At 37.9% G+C, this 25,740-nt stretch overlaps 1 protein-coding gene across 5 annotated transcripts in view; it reads left to right on the top strand.

Moving 5' to 3' along the window:
- Positions 1-25,740, top strand: part of TTC28 (tetratricopeptide repeat domain 28) — a 597,782-nt gene that overhangs the window by 191,388 nt on the left and 380,654 nt on the right. For 2 of the 5 annotated variants that reach the window (XM_014835549.3, XM_014835541.3), the window contains exon 1: positions 3,340-3,986. The exons of the other annotated variants lie outside the window; for them this stretch is intronic. In XM_014835549.3, the coding sequence (XP_014691035.1) occupies positions 3,960-3,986 (27 nt within the window). In that variant the 5' untranslated portion in view covers positions 3,340-3,959. Of the gene's footprint in view, positions 1-3,339; positions 3,987-25,740 lie in introns of those variants that run through there. 5 annotated transcript variants of the gene reach the window in all.

The following is a 25,740-nucleotide window of genomic DNA, read 5'->3' as shown; positions in this document are numbered from 1 at the left end:
TCTCCTGGGCTCCCAAGCAATTGTAGGTGCCTGCCCCCATCACACAGGCATTGGTTTATAAACCCTGGGTTCTAGCCCTTCCATTTGCCATTAACTTGCTGTGTGGCATTGACCAGGTCATTTAACCCCTCTGAATTTCAGTTTTGATATCTGTCAAACAGTCATAATCAGCATTTTAATCATGCACATAGTTTAAAAAAAAATCTAAATTCATATAAAAAACAGTCTCATAAAGTCATAGTTAATATTTTGTTATATATTAGATTGCTTAAAAATGTTGCTTCAACCATGCCCCTTGCCTACTGTTAATACTTTCAATGCCCTGCATTCTGCAAAGTACAAATTTCTTTGCCTTACAGTGTTCCCTACCATTTGGTTCCAACATACCTTGCCAAAGTATCTTTTACTTTGTATGGAATAGAATGGAATTTCACTCATTCACTATTCATTCTTTTTTTCTGCCTCACCGTTCATTGTTTTATCCCATAAATATTGAGCACCTCTGCTGTGCCAGGCACTATTCTGGGCCTGGGGCATTCCAAAGCTGAATAAGACAAAGTCTCTTCCTTTAACATTCTCATACTTAAGCCTTCTATTTTAGGCAGGTCAGTATTTTGTATCTTGACTACATCTTACATATACTTGCCTCCTCTGCTCACACTATTCTCCTTTTTCTCTTTCTTTCATTGTTTCATTCAACAAATATTTCTTGACTGCTTGTTGTGTCAGGCACTGTTCACTGGGTGTTGGTATTATAACAGAGCAAAGTCCCTGCTTCCTTGTCATTTATCTTCTTGTGGGATGAACAAGAAAGACCTTAAATAAATAAACAAATAAGATATATGTATGTCATTAGGGTTATGAAGGAAAATGTAACAAGGAAGATAGAAAGTAACAGTATGTGGGTCATGGTGCTATTATTTTAGAAGGGATGGTGAGAGACAGACTTTGTAATATATTATTTTAAGAGTCCTGAAGGAACTGAGGGAAGGAGCCAAGAGAGTATGTGGAGGAAGAGTGATCCATGCAGAGTGTGCAACGAGTGTATGCTTGACATGTTCATGGGACAGTGAGGTTCAAGACGGCAGGGGCTGAGAAAGAGAGTGGGAACGGGGTAAGAAATGAGTTCCAAAAGGTAGGGGGTCTAGGTCCTGAATGGCATTACTGGCCATAGTAAGCATCTTGGCTTTTGGCTCTAGAATGAATTGTATCTCCTCTAAATTTTTACTTCACATTCCTTTGTGAAACTTTCCTTGACCATCCCTGTTTACAGTGATTTCTCCTTCTAACTCCTGGAATACCTATTGACCACATAATTCATTTTTTGCTTAACTGACTAAGGCAATGCCTGGTTGTCTTCTTATAGGCCTTCTGTTCTGTCCTAACTTCTTTGTAACTTCATCTAGCGTGGGGACTTAGTCTTACACCTTTCTAACCTACATGATGCTTTGCACCTAGTTGGCACTTAATATATGTTTGTTTTGTGAGGCTTTGGCCTCAGATGTCAGCAGTAGGAATTTGAAAACCATGTCTAAGAAAGAAGTGAAAGGACTTGGTGATAGATTAGACATAAGGAATGATGTTAATGTTTTAGTGTGATCCTGGAAGAATAACAGTGCTATGGACAGATAAAGGAAATTTGGGAAGAGAAACTGATTTTGGGGTAGATTGATGAATTTGGTTTGGAATTTATTGAACTTTCCATGCGAGGAAGATATCCAGGTTAAGCTGTGCAGAATGATTTGGATATGTCGGAACAGATACAGGGTATTGGTATTATTTGTGACTGCTGCCTGCAGTCTGTAATTTCAAGAGTGGGAACAGCCTCTAACTCATATTTCTAGTGCCTGCAAAAGGGGCTGGTGAATAATGGGTGCTTAAATCATAGGCACTGAATAGTTTTATTGAGATGAGAGGTAAGGTCGGTGTGTAGCTATGATGCACATCATGGAAAGAGCATAGGCTCTGGCGTCAGGTCATCCTGGGTCTGAATTCCAGTCCCACCACCTTCTATGTGTTGTGGTTTTGGTTGAGCAAGTGACCTCTCTGAATCTCAGTGTCCTCATCTGGAAAATGGAACAATGAAATCTTTCTTGCAGGGCTGTGAGATGATGAATGTAGGCATGGGTCCTGTCATAGAGTAGTGGCTTAAGAAATAGTACCTATTCAAACAGCTATAATTGTTAATATTATTATTAAAAAGATAATACTTTCATTGTTGAATTTCAGACTCTTAGGCTTAGAGAAGAGCTCAAAAGTAAACTGTTTCAGTTAACTGTTTTGAGTATTTTAATGACATTTATAGTCTGATATAGTTAGTGTCCAATCTGCATATAATCACCCATATCAGCCAATCCTGCCAATGCATATAGAACTCTGAGAGTAATAAATTAAACATTGTTGGAACATTGGACTCATAGTATATCAGTTACTATTATTATGTAGCTTACACTATCCGTTTTATTCCCAGTTGTCAAAAGAGCCTCATGGAATAGGAGTTGATAGACATGTTGGATGGCAAATAATAGTAGAATTTGATATAGTATTTTGTATTTGGAGATATATCTCTTTAAATAGGATGGAATAATTTTACAGAAGATGAATGAAACTCAATCTCCATAGCAATATATGTATATTTTTCTTTGCTGAGAAAGATTTGCCCTGAGCTAACATACGTTGCCAGTCTTCCTCCTTTTTTTCTTTTATGTAAGCTGCCACCACCACATGGCCGCTAACAGAGAGTGGTGTAGGTCTACACCCGGGAACTGAACCCAGCCACGCTGAAGCAGAGTGTTCCAAACTTAACCACTAGGCCACTGGGGCTGGCCCCATAGCAATATTTTTTATAGTAATAAAATTAGTGCTAAATTTAGAGAAGCAGTCTATTCTTGGTTACATTTTTTATTATCAGATACCTCAAATCTTTTGCTTCAAATCACACATTAAGATTTTGTCTCCTTTTGATCTAGAGTCCTTCCCTTTTCCTTTTTTCTCTTGATATAACTCACAAACTTAAGTACATCTTTTGAGATGGTTTCCTGATTTTGTAGATCTCTTCTAGCTCTGATTCCTTAGAAGCTGTTGGGTGCCTCAGAAACTGTATTTACTTTTTGCTTTGGAGCAGATGTCGTGGCACTAAGACCCAGAAACCATTTGCTCTGTGTGGCTGGAGCTGGGCAGGCTGTGCTCACACTGAAGGGAAGGAAGTCATTAGTGCAGACTGAGCTGTGGAGTTGGGTTCTTGCAGGATTTCCTTCCAGCCTTTCCCCACTAAGGTTCTTGGGAATTAAAAAAAAAAAATCTAAACACACAAACCAAGTTTTCCTATTTACAGTATTCAGGGAAGGTAGACATTTCGTGAAGGGCAGATCCTTTCCCCAAGTTCCAAGAAGGAAGAGAAAACAGCGTAAAGAAGCTCTGATTACAGATCTTTGGAATTTTCTTTGCTAAATTTTACAAACGAGAAATACACCCAGAATTTTGGGAATTGCTCCAGGCTGCGCGTGAGGGTTTGATTGCTTGTCTAATCTTTTTTTGAGAAGAGGAGAATTCGCCAAAAGGGGTTTGGATGGCAGGAGCCGGGCTGGGTTTCTGCAGCAGCTTGTGTTCTCAGTCTCTTCTCTGAGGGAGGGTCTCAGCAGCCGAGCTTGGAGACCCCCTGCCGCAGGCTCCTTTTGCAGGCGCTAGCTGGAGGGGAAAATGCCCCGCTCTGGCAGGAGTGTGCTGGTTGCTGCTAGGACTTCCTAGCCCGGTGGGAAGTGTGTTCGTGGTTTGGGGATACTTTTCATTGAACTGAAGGCGAAAAGACTGGACTCTGCTGGGCTTTTTCCCTTCGCAGTGAATATGGGAAACAATTAGGAGGTGGGAGGGAGGCAGCATGACTTGCAGTCGCCGCTGCCCTGCATCTGCCCCCTGCCCCAAGCCAGCATCTTGATGTTCCACGTATCGGCTGTACAAATATGATGAAATGGCAGCCCCGGAAGAAGGTAAGTGTCCCGGAGTGGGAACGGGGCCCTGACGCCCAACCCAGGGAAGGGTGACAGGGGGCGGTTGCCCTCGGGTCCCTCTACCCCTTCCGTAGTTTGCTGGACCCACGGGTCCGAGCAGCTCCGTCACCTTAGGGACTTGCACCAGTCCCTTAGGGATGCGTTGCCAAGTCTGGTCTGCGTTCACTGCCCTCTTAAGTTTTTCCTTCTTGGTATGCCTGGACTCTCAGGGGTGACAGCTCAGAAACATCCGTTTGCTTTAGAAGCCCTGTGGAGCCAGTGACACGATTAGCTTTTCAGGAGCCAGCCAAGACCTGCCAGGGTCTAAGGACTAGGTGGCGCCCCGTCTGGGGGGTGGGGGAGGCATTTGAGGATGTACCCCGACACATTCCAGTGTCCCCGCAGGTGGGTGTTGTAGCACTTACTTCCCCAAGGGGTTAATAGGCTTCCAGCCGCTGGCAGCTGCTTCCCCAGGGCCCCGCTGGGGGGCGAGCATCCCCAGCACAACCGCCCAGCAGCTGGTTCCCGGGCTGCAGGGCCGCGGGGCCTCCTTCCCCAGCGCTTGGGGCAGGGCCCTGGCTGGGCCTTCAGCCCGCGGGAGCCCGAGCGGCTGCGTGGGCCCGCGCCAGTGGGCTCGCCGGCCATTGTGCGCGGGTGTGTGTCTGTGCGTGTCAGCGTGCACGGCGTGTGTGCATCGATCGTGGGGAAGAGGGGGAGGGGGCACTTTGCTTTTTGCGAGATTATTTCCTAATATGGCTCCTTTGTTGAGAACTCAGGAAAAAAAAAAAACCAGTGGTTCTATCAAAATAAATTGCTATTGGTCCCAGAAATAACGTTTCTAAATGTGGGACTGGTCGCTACCCCAGGACGTTCAGGGAGAAAGACAGCTTTCTTCAAGTTGTTGGTGGCTGTAGGTTTGGCTAGGGCTCCCTTTGCTAACTTGTCTGACTGGCGCTAACTGTTAGGTGAAACCAGTGGTTCACTGCATAGCAAGACTCCCACCCCCTCAACCTTCCCAACCCCCCCCCCCCCTTCAAATACCTAATTTGGCCGTGGTTTTTATTGACATTCTTCTGAAGGAAAACATAGCGAACTGAGTATATTGTGCCCCTCCCCGGCTGTGACCTGTCTCTGTTAGCAGCTGCCTGGTGTTTTACTTGAACTAGCTAAACTGACTCTTTCTTTGTGGCATGATGTGTGATACCATGTTTTACATCAGAGCTGAAATAGAAATCATGTGTGAAATGCATGAGAAGATATTGTGCATTTGTTTTATTGCTAGAGAATCTAACAAACCCTGCTTCAGTACAGCCTGGTGAATTGGAAGGTTTTCTTTGATATTTAATTGATACAGTTTTGATCTCTAAGTCATTTCTACCTCATCCTGCAGTCAGAGTCTCTCATCTATTAGTTCTCATCTTAGAGCTTCTTTCAGTGAGATTGGTTTCATTTGTTTTAGTTGAGATCTATGTATCTCCCCCCACCCCCATAAAAATCAGAGTTAGCATTAGGAAAACCCATAGAGGAAACCAGATAATTAAGCAATTTAAACAATGCTGTGAATTCCTAAAGCCCCCCCCCCTTCTTCTATATTTGTAAATTGTGTATTTATGAGTACTTTTAAGATGTCTGCAAACTATATATTCATAAATGTCTGTTTTTTCTATTTTACCCAATATGCAGTAACTCATGTGGTTATGTCTGTGGAAACCCCTCTGGGTACTGGTATTGCTTGAACCACGGAAGTATTATTCTTGGCAGTCAGGTGGATTTCTGGACTCTGGAAGATTCTGTTTCAAGTGTTAGGATTCACTCTGCAGTATTTACTCACTCTATGATGCTTAAATTGCTATACCAGAAGGTTGTGTTTATTCACTGTATTCATAATCCCAAATCATCATGTTATAAGGATCTAGATAAAATTCTGCAGAGGTCATAGCAGATTAAAAAATAAGCTGAGCCATCAAATACTGTATGATTGTTTGCTGGTGGCTTGAGAACAAATCTTGCTTCTTCTACATTGGAAATGGAAGCTTCCTTGAAGAGACTCGGTATTCAACTCAGGACACCAGTAAGTCTTTGCAAAGATTAGGTTTATTTTCTTACTCTGGCAAGAATGCTCATGTGATCAGATCATTGCCATGGTTTCTGGCTGGGTCTGCTAGCACATTTAGAATGGTACAGTTACATGCCATGTGTTTTGCCAAACTGTTTCATAAAAGCATTTACACTACAGATGAAAGGTGATATTGCATTGATGTGATTTTAACAAAGCCAGGAAGATCATCCATAGAATGCTGCCCCAAGCAACATTTGTGTATAGCTGGACTTCAGGACTAGGATCGGTTGGTAGCTTGCCATCATGGTGCCCTGTCAGCCACTACCGGTGTTGGCTTTTGTATACTCTGGGCTCACTATAAGAGAATGACCATAGGTTCTAGCTTTCTTTGTTTCTGAGCATGTAGCTGGGGTACATGATTGAAGGGGAGTTCTTTACTCCTCTTTTCTCTGCTTACTTGCTGAGTTAAACAAAATACTAAAATTCAAGATGTGGACTCTGGAGTATTCAATTAGAATCTGCTACCTTTTCACAAAGAAACCACCAGAACATGATTAATCGTATTCCGCTCTCAGGACCAGTGAGGAGCTTAGGACCCAGTCTTCCAGAGCACAGTAGGCCTCTCACCAAGAGCCCTGTGATTCCCCTGAAACAAGATTCTGTGCGGTTGTGATTGCATCATGGTAAGAATGACATTTAATATCACGCAAATAACAGCTACCATTTTTAAAGCACCTACTCTAAGCTAGGCATCTCTACTTGCTCTATATGCATTCATTTCTTATCCAGTAAGGTGGTAGGTGTTACAATTTGCATTTTACAGATAAGGAAACAGGTTTAGAAAGGTTAAATGACCCATCCAGAGTCACATGGCATGGCAGGGTCAGAGCTAGAATTGGATCAGGCCTTATTTGCCTCAAGAGGTGTATTTGTCACCATTGTACTTGGGAATTTTGATGGCCAGGGCTGTTTATCTGACAAAGATATAGCCTGAGAGCTGAGATGATCCCAATATATGAAGGTTAAGCTATAACTTTTCTCCCTTACTCTGGATATTAACACCAAGATGCTCTTCTTCCCTCTCCTTCTTGGAGAAACACAGTGATTTTATCTGCCTCGGAATTTGTAGAGCATTTAGAATCTATGCCCTTTTAGGCTGATTGTCTTTTATTGATAGTAACTTTTTTTTATCTCTTAATGTCTATATAACTATCTCTTTATGTATATATCTTGCCTCTCAATTACACTTCAAGCTTCTTGAGTTCAGGAACCATAACTCACACTTCTTTTTTGATGCCAAAGATAATATAGTTGCTCAATGTTTATTTGATGTAAAAGTAAATTAGAACTATTACTTTCTAAAACTTGTATTTTTAGACATGCTTATTCTAAGAGTTGGTATGAACTTTAAATGTGAAAAGTTTCAAAATGTTTCAGTCGATTCATAGATATTAGGCTGTAGTGGATTATTAAAGAAAACCAGAATATTTTGCCACTCACTTCTAATCTTTTGTACACAATATCAGGGAGCGGACAGCTACACTTTCCACAAAATCTCCATGGCAGTCATTGTTAAGACGTACTACCAGGTTCCATGGATCAGCCTCCTGATCCGGTGTCATGATCCTTTTATTAACGTAATCTTATTGGCCTGGCAAAATATACTTTTTCCTGTTAAAAGGCTATTATGCAGCACATTATTTTTATCTTATATTTGCAGAAATGATAGTAATTAAAATGTTCATCTCCTAGGAATATGTTTGTTTACAATTCTGAAGTGATTTCTGCTCTTTAAAATCCAAGGATTAGTATCAGATAACACTGTGTAAATAAGGCAGCAGTCAAAACCTTCAGGAAAACTGCTGCTGACTAGATTTTTTCATTGCTTATCTAATGTTATTTTACTGTTCACACATAATAAAAGATCATTAATAGGAATATGTCACGTAAGCTACATTAATTATGTCATTTGAGAATCATATGATGTATTTATCTTGTTTTACTTGTCACATTAATATAATGTGAATCTGGCTTCTTAAATGACTTCTGTGATGGAGCTTCATTTAAAAAGCTTGTTTGGAAGCTCACTTGTAAGGATTCCATCCTGTAAATTTGTGTCTTGGAATACAAAAGAGTGTATTTTAAATCCCTGCACTTTGTCTATGATAAAGTATTTTGTTTCTGGTTTGGAAAGCTAAGTCTCAAACTTTAATACAGCTATACTAAGTTACTTAGTTACCTGCCTGAATGCTGTGCTAGTTGATATTATTATATTATTCATTTTGGACCACAGTTTGATAGTCTAAAATTAGACTTAAAAATAATCAAGCACTGGGGACAAAAGTAGTCATAAAGAGAAGTCTTAGAAGTTTCATGATAAAGGTCTTTCTGCAAGTCCATTCTATGCAACGTTGGATCAGTACAAGCTAGATACCCAAGTTTTGGTTCTGGCAGTTTTCATGACTTGTGTCCTTGGGCATGTCATTTAATCTTTCATAACTAACTCCCCACTGTTATAGTTTAGCGCCTCGTTATCACTTGCTGGATCTATTACCCGTGGCATCCTAATGATTTTTCTTTTTCTGGTCTATTTTTTTCTCTTATTTTTCCTTCTCATTCCTTCTAGAGTAGTTGTTAGAAAAACACATATCCGCTCACATTATTCACTTTCTTAAAACCCTGCCATGTCTCTCCATTGTCTAGTAGAGGTCTCCAAGGCGAGGTAAGCACACCTTGGGCTAGGGGGTGTGCAAGAAACTGACTGGGTTATGGGAAAAATAAGAGAATTTCTGTTTTTATGTATTTTTGAATCTAAAAGAATAAGAATTAAATTAAGCTTTACTAATCTTTCGATATGGTTTGCCACTTGCACTCTTATTTGTTCGGAGGCCGTATGGGGTTCTTAGTGATGCACACTCATTGTTCACGTCAGTCATTTGTTCACCTTTAGTGTGGTATGGTGTACTGTAGTTTCCATAATAAAAGATCTTGCCTAAGTGATTACTTTTATTAAAGAGAAGAAGAAGAAAAAAGGAGAGTGTAGCGTAGGTTGTATAGATGAAGAGGATGGGCTTTGAAGCTAGACTGCCTGGGTTTGAATTCCAGCTCAGCCTCTTTGAAGTTGTCTAGCCAAGTTACTTAAACTCTCTGTACTTCAGATGTCTCATCTATTTAATGTGAATGGCACCTAGCTCTTGGTGTGACTTTGAGAATATAATATAAAATACAAGGAGTGCCTGGCACGTAAAATGTGCTTACTGCATTTTTCCTGTTAGTGTGATTGTACCCTACAGTCCAGCTGGACCTGGCTCACTGGGCCTCTGTGCATTTGCATATACTCCTTCCTTTGCCTAGGATGCCTTCTTCTCATACTCTTCTTAATCGCCTTCCTTTGCCACTAGTCATAGCTTAAGAACTAACTTGACCTTCTCCTCCTTAGTGAATCATATAATTGCTGGGCACAGTTGGCCATACCCTCATTTGACCATACTTTTATCGACCATAGTCATAGCCCTGTACTGTAACTGTCAGTATGTCTGTCTCTACCAGTGTAAGGATTTGAAGGCATAGGCACAGAGTAGGAACTGAACGAGTGAATATTTGAAAAAATGTAGTGTATTTATGGAATGAGATGGTCAATGATCTTCCACCAGTTGGCAAGATTCTCTGACTTGCCAGTTATTGGAAATGCCTAACTTGCAAGTTTGTCTCTAACCATTTCTCGCCACCTCAGAACGTCGTATTGACTATGAGTGAGGGTGATTCATTAAAGGGATAATCTTAACCATGCACCTGTTAAAAATAAAGTCACAGTTTTGAGGTGGTGGTTGCACAACATTGTGCGTGTAGTAAAGGCAAGTGAATTGCACACTTTAAAATGGTTACTTTTATGTTATATGAACTTCACCTCAGTTGGAAAAAAATGGGGGAAAAGTTACAGTTATTTGTAACACATCTCAAAGCTATCACAAAACATCAGTGCAGCAACACTGTGGTTGTACACCAGCAGAGTAAATCTTTATTCCCTTCAACCCTAAACAGTTTTGCTTTTGTAAAATTGGTAGGGAATGGTCATCTATAGAAAACTACTTCTGGAAACATTTGAGAAGCTGGGAATGGTTGATCGACCTGATAAGAAGTGAAGGAGGTCAGCGATGAGGAAATCTGATTTGGCACCTTTACTGTTCAGGAGCTAGCCAGTAAACATTGCCAGTGTGAGAGGCTACGGAGTTTAATTGGTCCTAACTTCAAGAAAGGGCGCCAGCAGCCACGTTCATTTTGCTAGTCAGTCACAGTGATGACATGCTGTGGAAGACACAGTGGAAGCAAGAGAAAGCCTGAAATCCTGGCTGGCCCTTCTTAGCTTCCACAGTGAATTCATTATATCATTAATAACAATGTATGTCTTAGCTTTAAGACTTTGCTTTTATTGATGTGCTAAAAGCATGTACTTTTATTGAAAGCTATAAAAATTATATCATTTAACTGACATTTTTAGGATTTATTTGAAGCCTTTGTCCTGAACTTTCTTGTTAGTCCCCCCTTTAGGTTTTTGTAGCTAAGAGGGGTTTTCTCATATGGTGGAGCCCTTTAACTATATTGCTTTTTCAGCACATTTATTTATTCTGTTAGAGTGTTCTGTCTTTGTTATTTTGAGTATTCCATCCTTTTAGCGTATATTTTAAGGAAAAACATAAAACTGTATTCTTTGCCTTACACTTCTGTGTAATAAACTTAGCATTTCTGGAAAAGGTACATGAAATAAGCTTGATGGCAATTGTCAAAGCTGCACATAAGCTTTTCGCTGGTATATGTCTCTCAGTTTTGACTATTAAAGGACTGAAATTTCTTTAACTTAAATCTGGCTATGTAAGCCAGTGTCCATTCATGAAGGCACCCATATTTCCAGCATTATTTAATTTGTGGGAGGTAGTGTTTTCGATTTACATCCCATTGTGGAACTGAGACTTGCGGAAGCACAGATATTGAGGCAATTCTGAGTTAGAGAGCAGTTCACATTTTGGAATAGGGTCAAAGTGGAGTTGGGAGCCAGGAATTCATTGTGGGAACTCATTGTGTTTGGATCCGTACCCTCCAAAACACGCAATATACATAGACTTGAACCTAGAAAGGTAATAGTAGGCAGTAGGGAAGGGAGAAATCCACAAGGAAATGTTGTTGCGCATCCTGGGATAACTTTCTTATATTCTATGTTGGCGTAACAACACTTATTAGATTAGAAATGGTTTTCTTTTTATTGAGAAATGATTTCTTATTTTGACTTGTCCGGTGTAGGTGTTTCTTGTTTCAAGAAAAATCAAAATACAGTATTTTGAATGGGAAAACAGATTGAATGCCAAATTGTTTTACAGAACTAAAAACCTTGAATGTCCATTATATTTATCTGGATTATTACTTCATTGCTCTGACCATTTATTGTTAAGCATATTATATATTTTTTATTATTTATAAATGAACATAGGAGGAATGCACACACATATTTTCAGGATTATGCTAAATTGTAGTATCTATGCAAAGGTGTAATGCTTAAGCCCATATATATCAGATATTTTTGGAACTGTGTTTGTGGAGTTGAGATTCTCAGGCATAAATAAGATTGTTATGTTTTTGAGAAGTAGAAAGAAAATGTCATAATTTTGTGATGGTGGACCCATGATCATTTTGGTGGACTTTGGGTCTTTACTACTTAATAATTAGTTTTTTCCAACAGAGGGTGGGCTAGAGAAAGAAAAGATATAATGCAAACCACTTTATTTTATTCTTTTATTTTTTTAAAGATTTTACTTTTCCTTTTTCTCCCCAAAGCCCCCCGGTACATAGTTGTGGGTCCTTCTAGTTGTGGCACGTGGGATGCCCCCTCAGCATGGCTTGATGAGTGGTGCCATGTCTGCACCTAGGATTCGAACTGGCGAAACCCTGGGCCACTGAATCAGAGCTTGTGAACTTAACCACTGGGCCACGGGGCTAGCCCCTATTTTATTCTTAATAATTTTGGTAAAGATATTAGGTCGAACCACATGAAATTGCTGATGTTTGACCATCTTTTATATACAAAAATAGAAATTTGCTATGGTTCAATTAATATTTGAGGGATTAGGAATGGTGGTGATAAATATTGAAATTAAGACTAAAATGTATTGGGGGATTGTTTATGAATTTTAATATTTGTTGAATACTATATTTATTGAAAAAGAATGCCAAGCCAGATACACCAAAGCAAAGTCAGACAAGGGAAAACTACAGTGGTATTTATCAAATCATTCAAAATTTATCATAATAATATTATGAATTTTAATATTCCATATTCACATTCCATAGTCACCATGGTTTCCATGGAAAATCCCTACACTAATATTTAATTTATGTGTGTGTTCTTGTGAATTTCCTGTTAACTCAAACTTAATTCATTAGCTGCCAGAATTTGTTAAATTTCGATCATTTTTTGGATGTGAAATTTTCTAAAATATGTTACACATTTTTTGCCTTCTTAAACAAGAGGTACTAAGCATGATTTAAACTTCTACTGATTACTCAGGATTATCATCACAAACATGAATTATTCTACTTTGCTGTAATATTGCAATACTGTCGAAGCTTTTAAGGAAGATAGCGTTATTTGTTCCTATACTGAATGATCCCAGATTACTCTTTATTTCTTTTAAAATCCTTTTGTGCCTTCTTTGTACAATTTTTATCTTTCTTTCCATGTTGCCCAAATTAATGCTGCTGTCATGTGCCTACCTCTTGTGATTCTGTTTTATATACTTGTTTCCTATCTGTGGTGGGTAAGAAACACAACTAACTGAGCCTTAGCTTGTGACTGAGATTAAAGTAAGTAGACTCTGAATGAGGGTTTCTCTTATAAGTATATGAACTTTAGAGTGTGAACTGTGGCTTTCTGTTTTGACTGCTTAGAGGTTTTTGTTTTTGTTTGATATTTGATACTTACCTTCTGGTTTTAGATAGTTGAGGTAGTTAAATAAGTGACCTTTTGATAAGTTAGATATTTATTATGCTTTTGATTACCTACATTTAGATATATTTAAGAAAGCATGGTCACAGGGACTGAAATTTTGAATGATAAATACCATTGTAGTTTTAGATATATTTAAGGATGCATGGTCACAGGAACTGAAATTTTGAATGATAAATGCCACTGTAGTTTTCCCTTTTCTGACTTTGCTTTGGTATATCTGGCTTGGCATACTTTTTCAATAACTTGTTCAAATACATACACACGATAAAAAACTATGGTGGAAGGACCTAGTATTAGCAGATTATGTGAAGGGTAGAATTGCCTATCCTGGGCAGTATATGTGATTGCCTTTGAGAAGAAATGACCAAGGAATGTGGGATTCATTTAAATATTAGTTATATATCAATTAACCAAAACATCATTTTTTTAGTGACACAAATATTATTTTAAACAACCCTTTTAGTTTTAGCTTAGGCTCTTACTAGACAGTGCTTACCATACTGAGACTAAAACGTTTTTAGAAATGAAAGGAACCTTAAGAAGCATTTAATTTTACGGATTAGGAAGCAGAGTCCCAGTAGAGTAAACTGGCTCCCTCAGAATCACGTGGCTGTTCAGAGGCTGGCCCCAGACCTGGGTGCTCTAAGGAGAGGGTCATGTCCACTGGGCTGTAGGGCTTCTACTTCTTCTCTAGGAGCTGGGAATTTAGTGTTGGCCTGGTATGTTAAAAAAAACACACAGTTATATAGATGCTATATTTTGAAGACACAAGAAATTTATTTGCTTTCAGATGCCTCTTCTGTGACTTATTTTCCTAAAACTTCCTTTGTGCTAATGCTTTAAAAATCCATAGTGAAATGCAAATATGATAGTAGCATTTGTTTGCTATTTGTTAGCTTTGCTGATCTGTCACCTAGCAAGGCATTCAGAAATGGGATCCTTATAACCTCTTGATCTAGCTGGTAGGGAGGGGTTCATGAAACTTCAGGACTGTAGTGACTGAGAAGCCTGGTTTGAGAGGAGGACGAGGTCACTTTGATGGGGACCCTGACTAGCCAAGAAGCAGCATTCAGGGTTCTGTGATTTGGGGTCAGGCGAAAAAGATAGTTGAGAGAGGAAATAGAGGGTGTTGACCACAAACTTCGCATACTTCATAATTTCAAGGGAGGATGAGCGCTAGGTCACGGTAGGTGACGCAAAAAGATCAAGAGTAAGGGAAAAAAATTACTGGCTACTGTCAATAAAGATAGAATAACATCTCAAAAGTAAACAGTTTGCTTAGGTTTACACAAATATGAAGTAGACCTCATTGATAAGTAAATCATATTGGAATGTACTTGTCACTGCTCTAATTATTTCTAATGATAGCTATGGTTCTCAAGAAATTTTAATGAACCATATAAATGCTATCCTATTTATAGTGGTCATGAAACAAACAATTTAGGACTGGGCTCTTATGGAATTAGTGTTTATAGTCAATAACTATGACTGTGGGTAAATTATCTGTGTTGATTTGAACAGACCTCTCTGACATTATTTTATTTATTTATTTATTTATTTATTTATTTTTTTTTTTAAAGATTTTATTTTTCCTTTTTCTCCCCAAAGCCCCCCAGTACATAGTTGTATATTCTTCGTTGTGGGTCCTTCTAGTTGTGGCATGTGGGACGCTGCCTCAGCGTGGTTTGATGAGCAGTGCCATGTCCGCGCCCAGGATTCGAACCAACGAAACACTGGGCCGCCTGCAGCGGAGCACGCGAATTTAACCACTCGGCCACGGGGCCAGCCCCTCTCTGACATTATTTTTTAAGGTGAATCCACAATATATCTTTGCATTGCATCATGCTGAATTAACAATAAATGAGAACGTAAATTCCTACAGCAGCTAATTTTTGAATTATTGTAAATCTACGGAATATACTGCTGACATTTAGAAGTTGATTAAAATAGGATAAAAATGTGGAGAAAGTGAGTAGATTTATCTTTTTGTTTAAAATTTAAATGTAAAAATTCTAATTTTAGGAGATACCGCTTAAAGGAAGGATCTTAAATTATAGGTTATTGATTATGTGTAATTATATGTGTAAGTATAATTAACATTTATTCTGATCAAATAAACTAGGGAAGATTAATAGGCACAAAGGTTATAAGCTCACCATGGGTGAGTTTTAAACACTAATATAGAAATGTACAATTTTTGGTTAAATATAACCAGGTATTTGTTCAGAGTTTAAAATATATATAATTTCTTAATGGGTTCTGTAACTATTTTAGATGCTGTTTCAGTGATACGCTTCTAAATGGGAATAACTTTAAAAATCAAATCTCTTTTAAATTATTAAATTATAAAACATTTACTAAAGCTGTTGGAGATACAAATATGAATAAAATACATTTTCTGTAGAAGGGAGGATACGACAAGTGCACAAATAACCTGAAATGTGAGGTGACATCTGTTAAGTATCACCAGAGAGAGTGAATAGCAGGAGAGGTTACTGCTGAGTTGGTGGAAGAAGGAGAAGAGTTTGGATTTCAGGCCAGGAAGTAGCCCAAGAGAGTCTGCGTGGTGGAGTGGCATTTCAACTAGACTTGATGGCTGATTTTTGCCAGACGAAGATGAGGAGGTCATTCTAGGCAATGAGAATACTATAGGAAAAGGCATGCTCTGATCATGTTTGTACAACGTGGTAAGGAATCCCAGTTTGGTTGGAGAATAGATTTCAAATGCCAGCTGAAATCCAGATGTTATTGGCCCCTAAAATGGTGAAATTAGGTTTTCACGTGCTTATTCTCCTCGTAATGCTCAGTGAGTAACTGGTTTTTCTCACACTTTCTTATTAAAGGAAAATGAAAAACTGAGTAGATTGCTTATGATGGGATTTTATTTGGCTCTGCAAGGATTTTTATAAATACTACAGCAGCTGTTTACATGTTTTTCATGATTGCCCTATGCGTATCAGAATAATTCTCCTCATTGTTTCGTGCGTAAGTCCACATTTGACTCAAGTCTATGTTTGAATGTTTGCCATTTTCATTTTGTTTTACTCCTTTGGGTAGTATTAGTTACCTGATGATGGGAATATCATAAATTTGGAATTTCCAGTGCTTCCCACTTCAGAATGTCATCTGCTTACTACACTTGCTACGTGGTGCTATTAAACAATCAGTTTGAGGGCTGTAGCACAGTTCACAAAGCAACAACCTCTCCTGTATTTCCAGATAGAGTAGTAGAAGGCAATGATATTTGCGGGATGTGCTGTAGTGGCATATTTAGAGAGTACAAGATAATTACTTGTAATTATGGCAATTTTAGTAAGGGAAATCATCCTAATTTGTTCCTACTAAGAAGTAGAATTGCTCTACTCATAGCATTTGAATCTTTTTAGGAGATTAATGTCGTGTGCCTTCATTACTTCGAATGGACATTACAGCTTTTCACTACATCAGAAATTACCCCTTTAATTCACGCTTCTGTTTGAATTCCTGTTAAATGCAATCCTCACTTTTAAAAAGTCATATTCCAGAGCCGTCGTTGGAAAGAACTTATACGTCCGTCCTGAGCAAATTGTCAAAGAACAGTACATCTCTGCTACGAGAGTAAACTTCCGAAGAAGTCATGGTCTGGGTGGTGAAAACAGTCTTAGACTTGGAGCATCCTCCTGTCATGCTATTCCCTGAAGATTGTAAAATATAGATGGCCTTTAGGCTGATGGGTAATTGCTGTGGCTTAAAAGGAATGCTATGTCTCTGGGCATTTTTATGAAGAGAAAATTCTGACTACTTTTCTTATTTTTAAGTATTTAATTATACCATCTGGGAAAGATATCTTACATGTAGTTAAGACAGAGAGAAAATGGAGTGGGAAGAATGGGTTTACACTAGAATATAATTAATTGGAAAGAATATTGAAAAAGAAATGATAGACATATGTCTACATAGGTGACAAAGGTGCTAAGTATGGAAAGTTAACTCATTGTTAGGCTATGATTGTCTACAAAAATAAGTGATTTCAGTCTTCAGAGCTGCTGGGATGGCTTGAAAATTCTGAGTTTTTCCATTAGCACCTATTTCTTAACATTATACAATAATTTCTTTTGGCTCCAGTGAGTTGAAGCTGGTGCCCTAGTGCTAAAATTTCTGTCTCCTCTGATGCCAGGTACACTCAGCAGTAATCAGAAGCCATACTGGAGTACAGCAGCTTTTAGGTAGGATCAGGCAGAGCCAGTGAGACACAAAAGCCACAAGTGCCTCAAGAGTTGTTCTCTTATTTTGAAATGTCCTGCTCCTTCGACTAAGACTAAATTTGTAGTCAAACTTGGGTTCATCGACTGAATGAAAATTTTAATATGCATTTATTGAGGCCTATTATGTACCAGATGCTGGCTGTTTACATCATAATGAGGAATAAAAATGAGTAATGCTTAATGGTGACTCTGTTATTTCAAAATATAGGATAGTTCTGTTTATCCTTATGAATATTTACCAAGTAAGTAATTACTGAATTTGAGAGAACCAACTAATTTACTAACTATAAGCACTCCCATAATTTATGACATGTTAGACCTTGGGGGTACAGATTTAGATATAATATGATCCCCATTCTCAACAAGCTTACAGTCTAGACAGGAAGTCAGGTGAGAAAATCAATTATTGCAATACAATATGATAACAATGGTACCACTTACAGAGTGCTATGGGAACATTGAAAAGAAAGAAGAGGAGGTTATATGAGCTAAGCATTGGAACTATGTGTAGATGTTGTCTAGGTTAATAACTACCATGTATTTCTATAGTATAGACTTTCTTACCACTTATCCTTTCATTTTTATTACAGTGATTTTCAAAAGTAACTAAAGTAAGCTAATTTTGAAAGTGTTCACCATTCCTCACTATTCTGATTTCATTTGTTATTTCCATGTTAGCATATTGTTATTCATGGCTTGATTTCCTTTTAGATATTTTTAGAAGCTAAATGTGCGTTTCCTACATATTCACCTCCAATTAGATTAGTTTTTGCAGTTGGATTCTTAATAAAATGAGTGCTACTGCTAGCCTTTTTTTTTTTTTTTTTTTGCCTTATGGCATAATGTGCTTTTTTCCAAATACTTTAATATACAGACCTTTTAAATACATTACTCATATTAATTTTTTTTTAATTTAAGAAAGCAGTTCTTTTTTTTTTTGAGGAAGATTAGCCCTGAGCTAACTACTGCCAGTCCTCCTCTTTTTTGCTGAGGAAGCCTGGCCCTGAGCTAACATCCGTGCCCATCTTCCTCTACTTTTATGTGGCACGCCTGCCACAGCATGGTGTGCCAAGCGGTGCCATGTCCACACCGGGATCCGAACTGGTGAATCCCGGGCCGCTGAGAAGCGGAAGGTGCGAACTTAACTGCTATGCCACTGGGCCGGCCCCAAGAAAGCAGTTCTTAAAATATATTTTATTAGATTCACTGAGGAGGAAAAATTCTATGGTTAAATAAATTTAGAAGAGGTGTACATACTGTCTCCCTCTTGGAGATTCATTTGGCTTTAAGGGTTCTGAGAAGTCCCACAATTTAAAAAGGAAGGAAAGGGAGGAGAAAAGAGACTTCTTTACCTTTATTCAACCAAATATTTCCCAAATATGGCCTCTTTTTTTTTTAAGATTGGCCCTGAGCTAACATCTGTTGCCAATCTTTTGTTTTTTCTTCTTCTCCCCAAAGCCCCCCAGTACATAGTTGTATATTCTAGTTGTGGGTCCTTCTAGTTGTGCTATGTGGGACACTGCCTCAGCATGGCATGATGAGCAGTGCTAGATCTGCGCCCAGGGTCCCAACTGGCAAAACCCCGGGCTGCTGAAGTGGAGCTTGGAACATAAACACTCGGCGACGGGGCCAGCAGCCCCTGGCCTCTTTTTTTTTAATGGTATGAAAATACATGTGTTTTGGGAATTGCTTTCTTAACATATCTTTGTTTTTAGATTAGATGTAAGAATTAATATACATAGTCAATATGGAAATATTCTTTTCTTCTTATGGCTGAAATTAATTAGAAGGAAATAGTAGAAGGAAGAAGGCAAGAGACGGAAATAAAATGAGAAGACTATAGGTAGAGAGATGTGAGAGAAGAATACTGGTAGCAGTAGAAAGGTACAAAGAAAACTTATCTTGTAAAAGTTATGAAATGTTATTAAAATGTGACAGAGTGAAATCCATTTATCAGGTTCTTGGATTTAACATTTCTCCAGAGATAGGAAAATGTTGCTAAGTGCCAAAGTATTTTTCTCACATTTAATTTTTTATAGTGCTTAAAACATTTCCCTGCTGTTTTTCCTGAAAAATATTATGAGGGTTTCATTTTATTATTAAAGGACTAAAATTTTTAACAATATAAAGTTAGATAAGAGGGCGTACTTCCTTTGGTGAATTTCACGATTGGGAAAACATTTTTCCTTCCTGGCTTTTTAAGGGCAGCTAAGTTTGAGGTGGTATGAAAAGAATCTCTAAGTTTGATGCTGACTGTGATAGTGTGACCTATAGTAGAACGTCTTTAAGTCTTGAATGAAGGTATGAATTGTTCAATTGTTTGGTTACTTTTTTTCATGGAGTGCTATTATTCTTTTGGATATCAACTGGGATAAAAGGCCATTTCTGAACTTGATTAAGGGGAAGTCAGAGAAGGCCATTGAGTCTGCCCACTCTCTTCTTGCCAGATAGCTTAGGAAAGAACAGAAATTGAGTTGGGAGAAGCATGCTCTAAGTCTTGTCAAAATATTCTGGTTAGCTCTTTCATGGTACATCACCAGCTGGTCCCATTACATCAAAGCAGCCTTAGAAGTAGAAAGTAAGAAAGGGGAAATTGTAGAGACCCTTTGGGGTTAGAATGGCCTGATATAACTCCTGGGGCACACCAACTGACCATAGGAAAATAGATTCAGAAAACTGACTGTGTAAATCGGACTTTTAATTTGATTAATTAATTAATAATATTCTCTGCTTAGTTTTTTTAACTTTGGCATTTTAAGTCTTTTTGAAAATGTCATCAGCTGTATGGAAAAGAACCAAAGGAGGATTTTGTTGTTGTTTTCCTCCACTCCCACTTGATTGGATCGTTCATTGAACAAATATTTAAGAAGTGCCTATGAATTTTGATAAGGAAAGACTACACCTCTTGGTGCCAGTGAGATGGTGGCAGCCACTGTCAAAGTGAATGGACTCCAAGGAAAAGTGAGACTGAGGAGATATTGTTGGGCTCTGTTGTTTTAGTGAGGAAGTTTCCCTTACGGTCTCTAGAGTTTTCCATCTCATCTCAACTTGCCCAAATTGAACTCCTTCTTCAAGGCCTTACTCAAGTCCTCGTCTCCATGAGGCTCTTTGAGATCCACCAAGTTGGAATTAATCCCTTCTTTCACTGCACTGTTTTAACCCTATTAGAGCAATTATTGTAGTTTGATCAATTAATTGATTGATTAGTTCATTTGTTCAACATGTGTTTGTTACACACAATATATCAGCCATTCAATGTATCAGGGAGGGGGCTGATGAGTGAGACTCTATTCTTGTCTTCACTGAGGTAATTGTGCATTGCTTTTGCTTGTTTATATCAGTTTCTCCCACTAGATCTTAAACCCCTAAAGTGCAGTGATGGCTCTTAGCCCTCCTCTCCTGTGTGCCCAGCATAGTGCCTGACTGAACAAGGCATTCAGCAAATGCCTTTGAATAGACTGAATTTGTTTTTGTATCTGACATACAGAACTGAAGATTCATGGATATTGCTTCATTATAGTTGAACTCTGTTTGATAGGCTTATATTGGAGGAAACCCGAATTCAGACAGCTTATATTAAGTGACACATCCAGCTGTATTTAGTAAGTCAGTAACAGATGAATTCATATTCTGATACTTTTTATGTTAGTTTGCAAGCCACTGAACTATTATGCCTTACTTTAGCTTATTTTGAATAAACCAAATAACTGAAGAACTATGTTTTAGAAATATAATTTGTAGTAGAAATAAAGGGTTGGATCTTTGTTTATATGCACGATGATTTAGTAAGCAATAGAGTCAGATGTCAAAAGGCTTTTAGGTCACTGGTTGAGTAGCATTGTGGTTTATTATTTACCTTTTGCTTACCACAAATGTTCTTCTAATCCAAGAACCCAGAGTAAATGTTTGCTGAGAGTCTCTGCAATGCCTAAACAGTGAAATATTCACATGCTTTAGTGGTAGCAAAATTGAATGGCAAACAGCTGCCAGCAGCCATTCCTTACTGATGTAATCCAGGAGGTTTGTGAAAGGCGAACATATGGATAGGGGCTAACTGGAAATTAGCAAAGATCTAAATGTTTGACTAAATGCGGTTATAGTTTGGTATGGTAGAGCCCAGAGGTGAGAAATGACCTCATATCAAAGCCAAATGGAGAAAAAGAACTTTACTGGAAACAGCTATGACACAAACACCGAATTAAGTATGAAATGCTTTTTCATGCGACTATATGCAAAGGAAGGAGTTATCAGACTTATGCTATGGCCTGAGTATTCAGGAGGTAATACATCAGGATGAACTTTTTAAAAAGACACAATTCCTGCCAGGGTATAGTTGGGAAGCATATCTTAATATTCAGTTATAATACAGTATTCTAAGTATTCTGATGGAAGTATGTACTTCAGATCATGGGAACTGAGAAAGGAACATGAGGGAAATTGAGAAAGTTTCTCACACTTGAGGGAAGCGTAGAGGGTTTGTTTCAGGCATGGCATCACCATGGGCAAAGGCAGGAAGATGTGAGACAGTAGTACACGTTTGTTTATTTACTTATTTGTTTATTGTGGGAGTGTAAAGTGTGAAGGGCAAGTAATTACTAAGAGCCTAATTTCCTGTATTCCTTGATATAAATAGTACCAAAAATGATAAATAATCAGGAAAATAGATTTCTGTGGTTTTTAAAAGTATTCCCTAATGTTTAGTGCAGCATCTCTTCTGTGAGTGAAAGGACAAGCTTTCATCGCGTCTTTTTATGTGCAGTTATTTTATTAGGTATTCTTCCAAGTTATTTCATAAGGTTAATGTTACATGAGTTAAGTACACCAAGGAACCTGGCATTTCTAGATGCAACATTCGAGATTTAAATTGTTCTAGTGATCCCAAAGAGGGATGTAGAAATCTGTGATCTTGTGCCACCTGTGAGTTGCTTAGCTAATGAGTGAGCATAGCTGCCTACCCAGCAACCTTGTGTTGAACCATTTTATAAATATATCCACGTTTGAATTACTGCTAGTGGAATCTTGACTTCTCCCTGCTATGCAGTGTCCACATCCACCTCTTTATCCTGCTGGCCTATGAGCTGTAAGTGGCCATCATCAGCACTTCGCAGGAGCATTGCTCTGGTTTTGCACAGACAGGTAAGGTTAATGTACCTACTGTAATGATGTAACTTAATGGACTTCAGAGTTTATTTGCATGGCAGGATTTATTTTAATGGCATCATAAATTACTTTCCAGCATTTATAGAACCATCGAGGGTCTGAAAAGGGTTACCTAAAATTTTCAGTTATATTTTAGTGAATTTTGCGGGTGAAGCTATATGCTATGGTATCTTTTGCAAACTTGGGGAGTTAGAATGATCCAGAGATCTTTAGGAACGTCAGGGATCTATAGTAGTTTTTAAATTTTTGGCTGTTAATCTGGAATCTTTCTCCTCTCAGGTACATGGTATGTAATATCTGTATTTCTTTATTTAAAAAACTGAACTATTCTTTCACTATTTTGAGTGCAGAGGTAGGTGACTGGAAATAAGAAAATCGTAATTTGTATTATCCATTGATAGGAATTGTTAATAATGTTAACAGTACATTTTAAAAAATGTCATTGATTTTTAAAACAAAAATTAAACTTTTAGTGTTTATGAAATAAGGGCTTTCTGTCTGAGTTTTAAGATGCTTTTGAGCTTCTTGAGGAAGCATGGATAAAATTTAACTTATTTAATGTTATTGAATGGCAAAAGATGCAGACTGTATAGAATTTAGAGGTATGTGAGGTTTTAAATCACAAGTGTCTGTGTCTCTGTGTTTGTGGTGGTGAGTTATGTGGTTCCAAAAAAGGCTTCTGACCATTAACTTCTGAAACCCATTTATACATCTGCCCATTTCATATATAGAACCTCTTACTGTTCATCAAAGCCATTTAACAGGGAGGCCACTCAAGTGTAGAGTGAGAGGAAGGCAGCTTTCTTTTCGTGTTTCTGAACATTACATTATTACTATTATTCTGTTGAGTGTAACATTTTGTGCTTTGCTGACTTAACAGAGATGGTTATATTCATTTACTCCTCTCTTTTGCTCTTAAAAATAATCACTGGGATTTTTAAAGAGAAATACAGCTGAAGGCCATAACATCCCCATCAAATCTGTTTAAAGCTTATGTTAGAACACATTTGTTGCTCTTCATTTTTTTTTCTTTTTCCTGACTAGGTATCTATTATAGCTCTTCTTGATTTGAAATAGCAACTTTAGGCATTTTGATAAATGCCTTAATTATATAATTTTATCAGTTCTTGTGAAAATGGTATTTCTTCTTTAAGCAGATAATCGGCCTAGATTGATAATTATTGCTAATATATATATGGAAAAAACATTCCAACCTCAGTCATCAGAGAAATATGATACAGCACTTTTTCACTCCTATTTCTTTTGATGAAATGCTTATTTGTAATTTTCTTTGAAAAGTCAGTAAATTACCATGTAAAATGAAATCAAAACAATTCTTTTTAAAGGTCTTTATTAATTGTATTTTCCTAGATTGAGACAAATCAGTTTCCAGGGTTGAAGTTTAATTTGTTTAATTTTGAAAGAGAATCTGTTAAGTATGCTTTTCGATGTGCTCATGTAAGGGTGGAATAGAATAGGATATGCCAGACTCCTTTTCTATAATTAGCTGGTATAAGACAAAAGAAAGGAAGAAAATAGAAAGATTAAAAATACATGGGAGCATAATTTAAGATCATATAGCATCTTTGTAGGTTGCTTTGTCAGGTAAACCAGAAATGTTGTGGCTCTTTCCTGACTGAGCACTTGGTTGTTGGTCACTAATAGCACTAGCCTCTGCAGGTTGCAACTCTATAGCAGAGTAAGGTCTCTCTGAACTTAGATCATTTTAATGGTAAAGAAGTTTTTATTGGGTCAGACATATGTTATATAGTTTTTGGATAAAATGTGGCATTCTACATTTGAATACATATCAATTAATGTAAAACATAGCAAAAAGAGAGAAGACATCTACTTTCTTTTCCAGGTGTGTCTCAGCTAAAACTGTGCTTAAAATGTTGTTTCTTGGTTTTCTCACTGTAAAAACAGAATTAGAGTTGCCTTCTTTCAACTGGGGAGAACAAAAGAGATAGCCAGAAGGTCAAAGAGTTAAGGCATGCACTCTCTCTCTGTTTTTAGGTGTAATTTTGAGAATTACTGCAGCTGCAGAGAAGACAAACTACCAGGAAAATACTTAACTTTCACCTAGTGTTGCTATTTAGTAATTTCTAATTGGTATCAAAGTTAGAAAAATAAACTATGTTTTCCAAGAGATACACTTGAGCTTTTGTGTTATACTCATGCTTTTTTTTTTTTTACTGCAACTCTGCTTATTAGTTAATAGTGAATTAAAAGTAGATTTTTAATATGGTGGAAGAGAAATAGGCATGTTTATCAAAAGATGAGCAGTTAGTCATCCAGCCAAGAGCTTTCATCTGTCTTCTTTTATAATTGAAACAAAATCTATTAGTCCTGTCAGTCAGCAGTCATCTGGGGTGATGACAAGGGCTGTACAAACACCAGTAGCAGCTGCCAAAGAATCAAAGATGTAACTTTTCAGCATCAGGCTTGCCTAATATGAAATAAATCAGCCCTTCCTGATAAGATTGGTAACTCAATTACTTAACTTCGGAAAATCCGTATCCTGTAGTTTGGATTTTGGGAGATTTTCCTCTTACTTATCATCTTTAGCTCTTTTTATTGAAAATGCATTGAGTCTCACTCTCATTTTAGAACTGCTATTGGGAAAATAGCGTTCTAAGCTATATGGATATTGATAACACTTGCAAGAAGTGTAACAGAAAGAAACTGAACAATGCTACGCTTAGAGTATGAGTGAAGTTTTATTTAAAGTGGAATAAACAGCGTCTTTTGTCATGGTCTGTTTGCTCATCATCGGGTGCTCTGGTTTAACCAGAAGGCCAGCATATCGTGCCTAGAAGGTGGTGGTTTCCTTGTTTAGATTGTTGATTTGCTGTTTAACATCATGTTTGTAACCAGAGTCCTAAATCAGCAGTGTTTCTTAATGATGCCCTCAGACAGTAAGAAAAGGCTAAAATTCTCTTCTGGTTTGCGTGTTTAGTTCAATTAAACAAATATGTGTGCAACATCTACTTTGAGCAAGGAATTAGGTGTTGGAATAGATACAACGATTCAATAGGCGAGGTTCCATCTATTGAAGAGGTTAACTTCTTGTGGGGGGACCAATGCAAATCTAGCGTAATACAGGGCAGAATATAAGAAACATTTTGTAAAGTGCTGTGGAACACAGAGGAGGGAAGAACTCCTCTGAGGTATCAGATAAGGCTTCTTGGAAGAAATAACATTTTAAATTGTCATGAAAAATGGGTAGAATTTCAACAGGTGGATATGAGGGGTGAAAGTATTTAAAAACAATTATATTCTTTTTTTTCAAGT

This window comes from Equus asinus, chromosome 8, assembly GCF_041296235.1.
Source record: "Equus asinus isolate D_3611 breed Donkey chromosome 8, EquAss-T2T_v2, whole genome shotgun sequence".
Lineage (NCBI taxonomy): Eukaryota > Metazoa > Chordata > Mammalia > Perissodactyla > Equidae > Equus > Equus asinus.
Note: the sequence above shows the minus strand (reverse complement) of the source record. Positions and strands in the feature narration are given on the sequence as shown.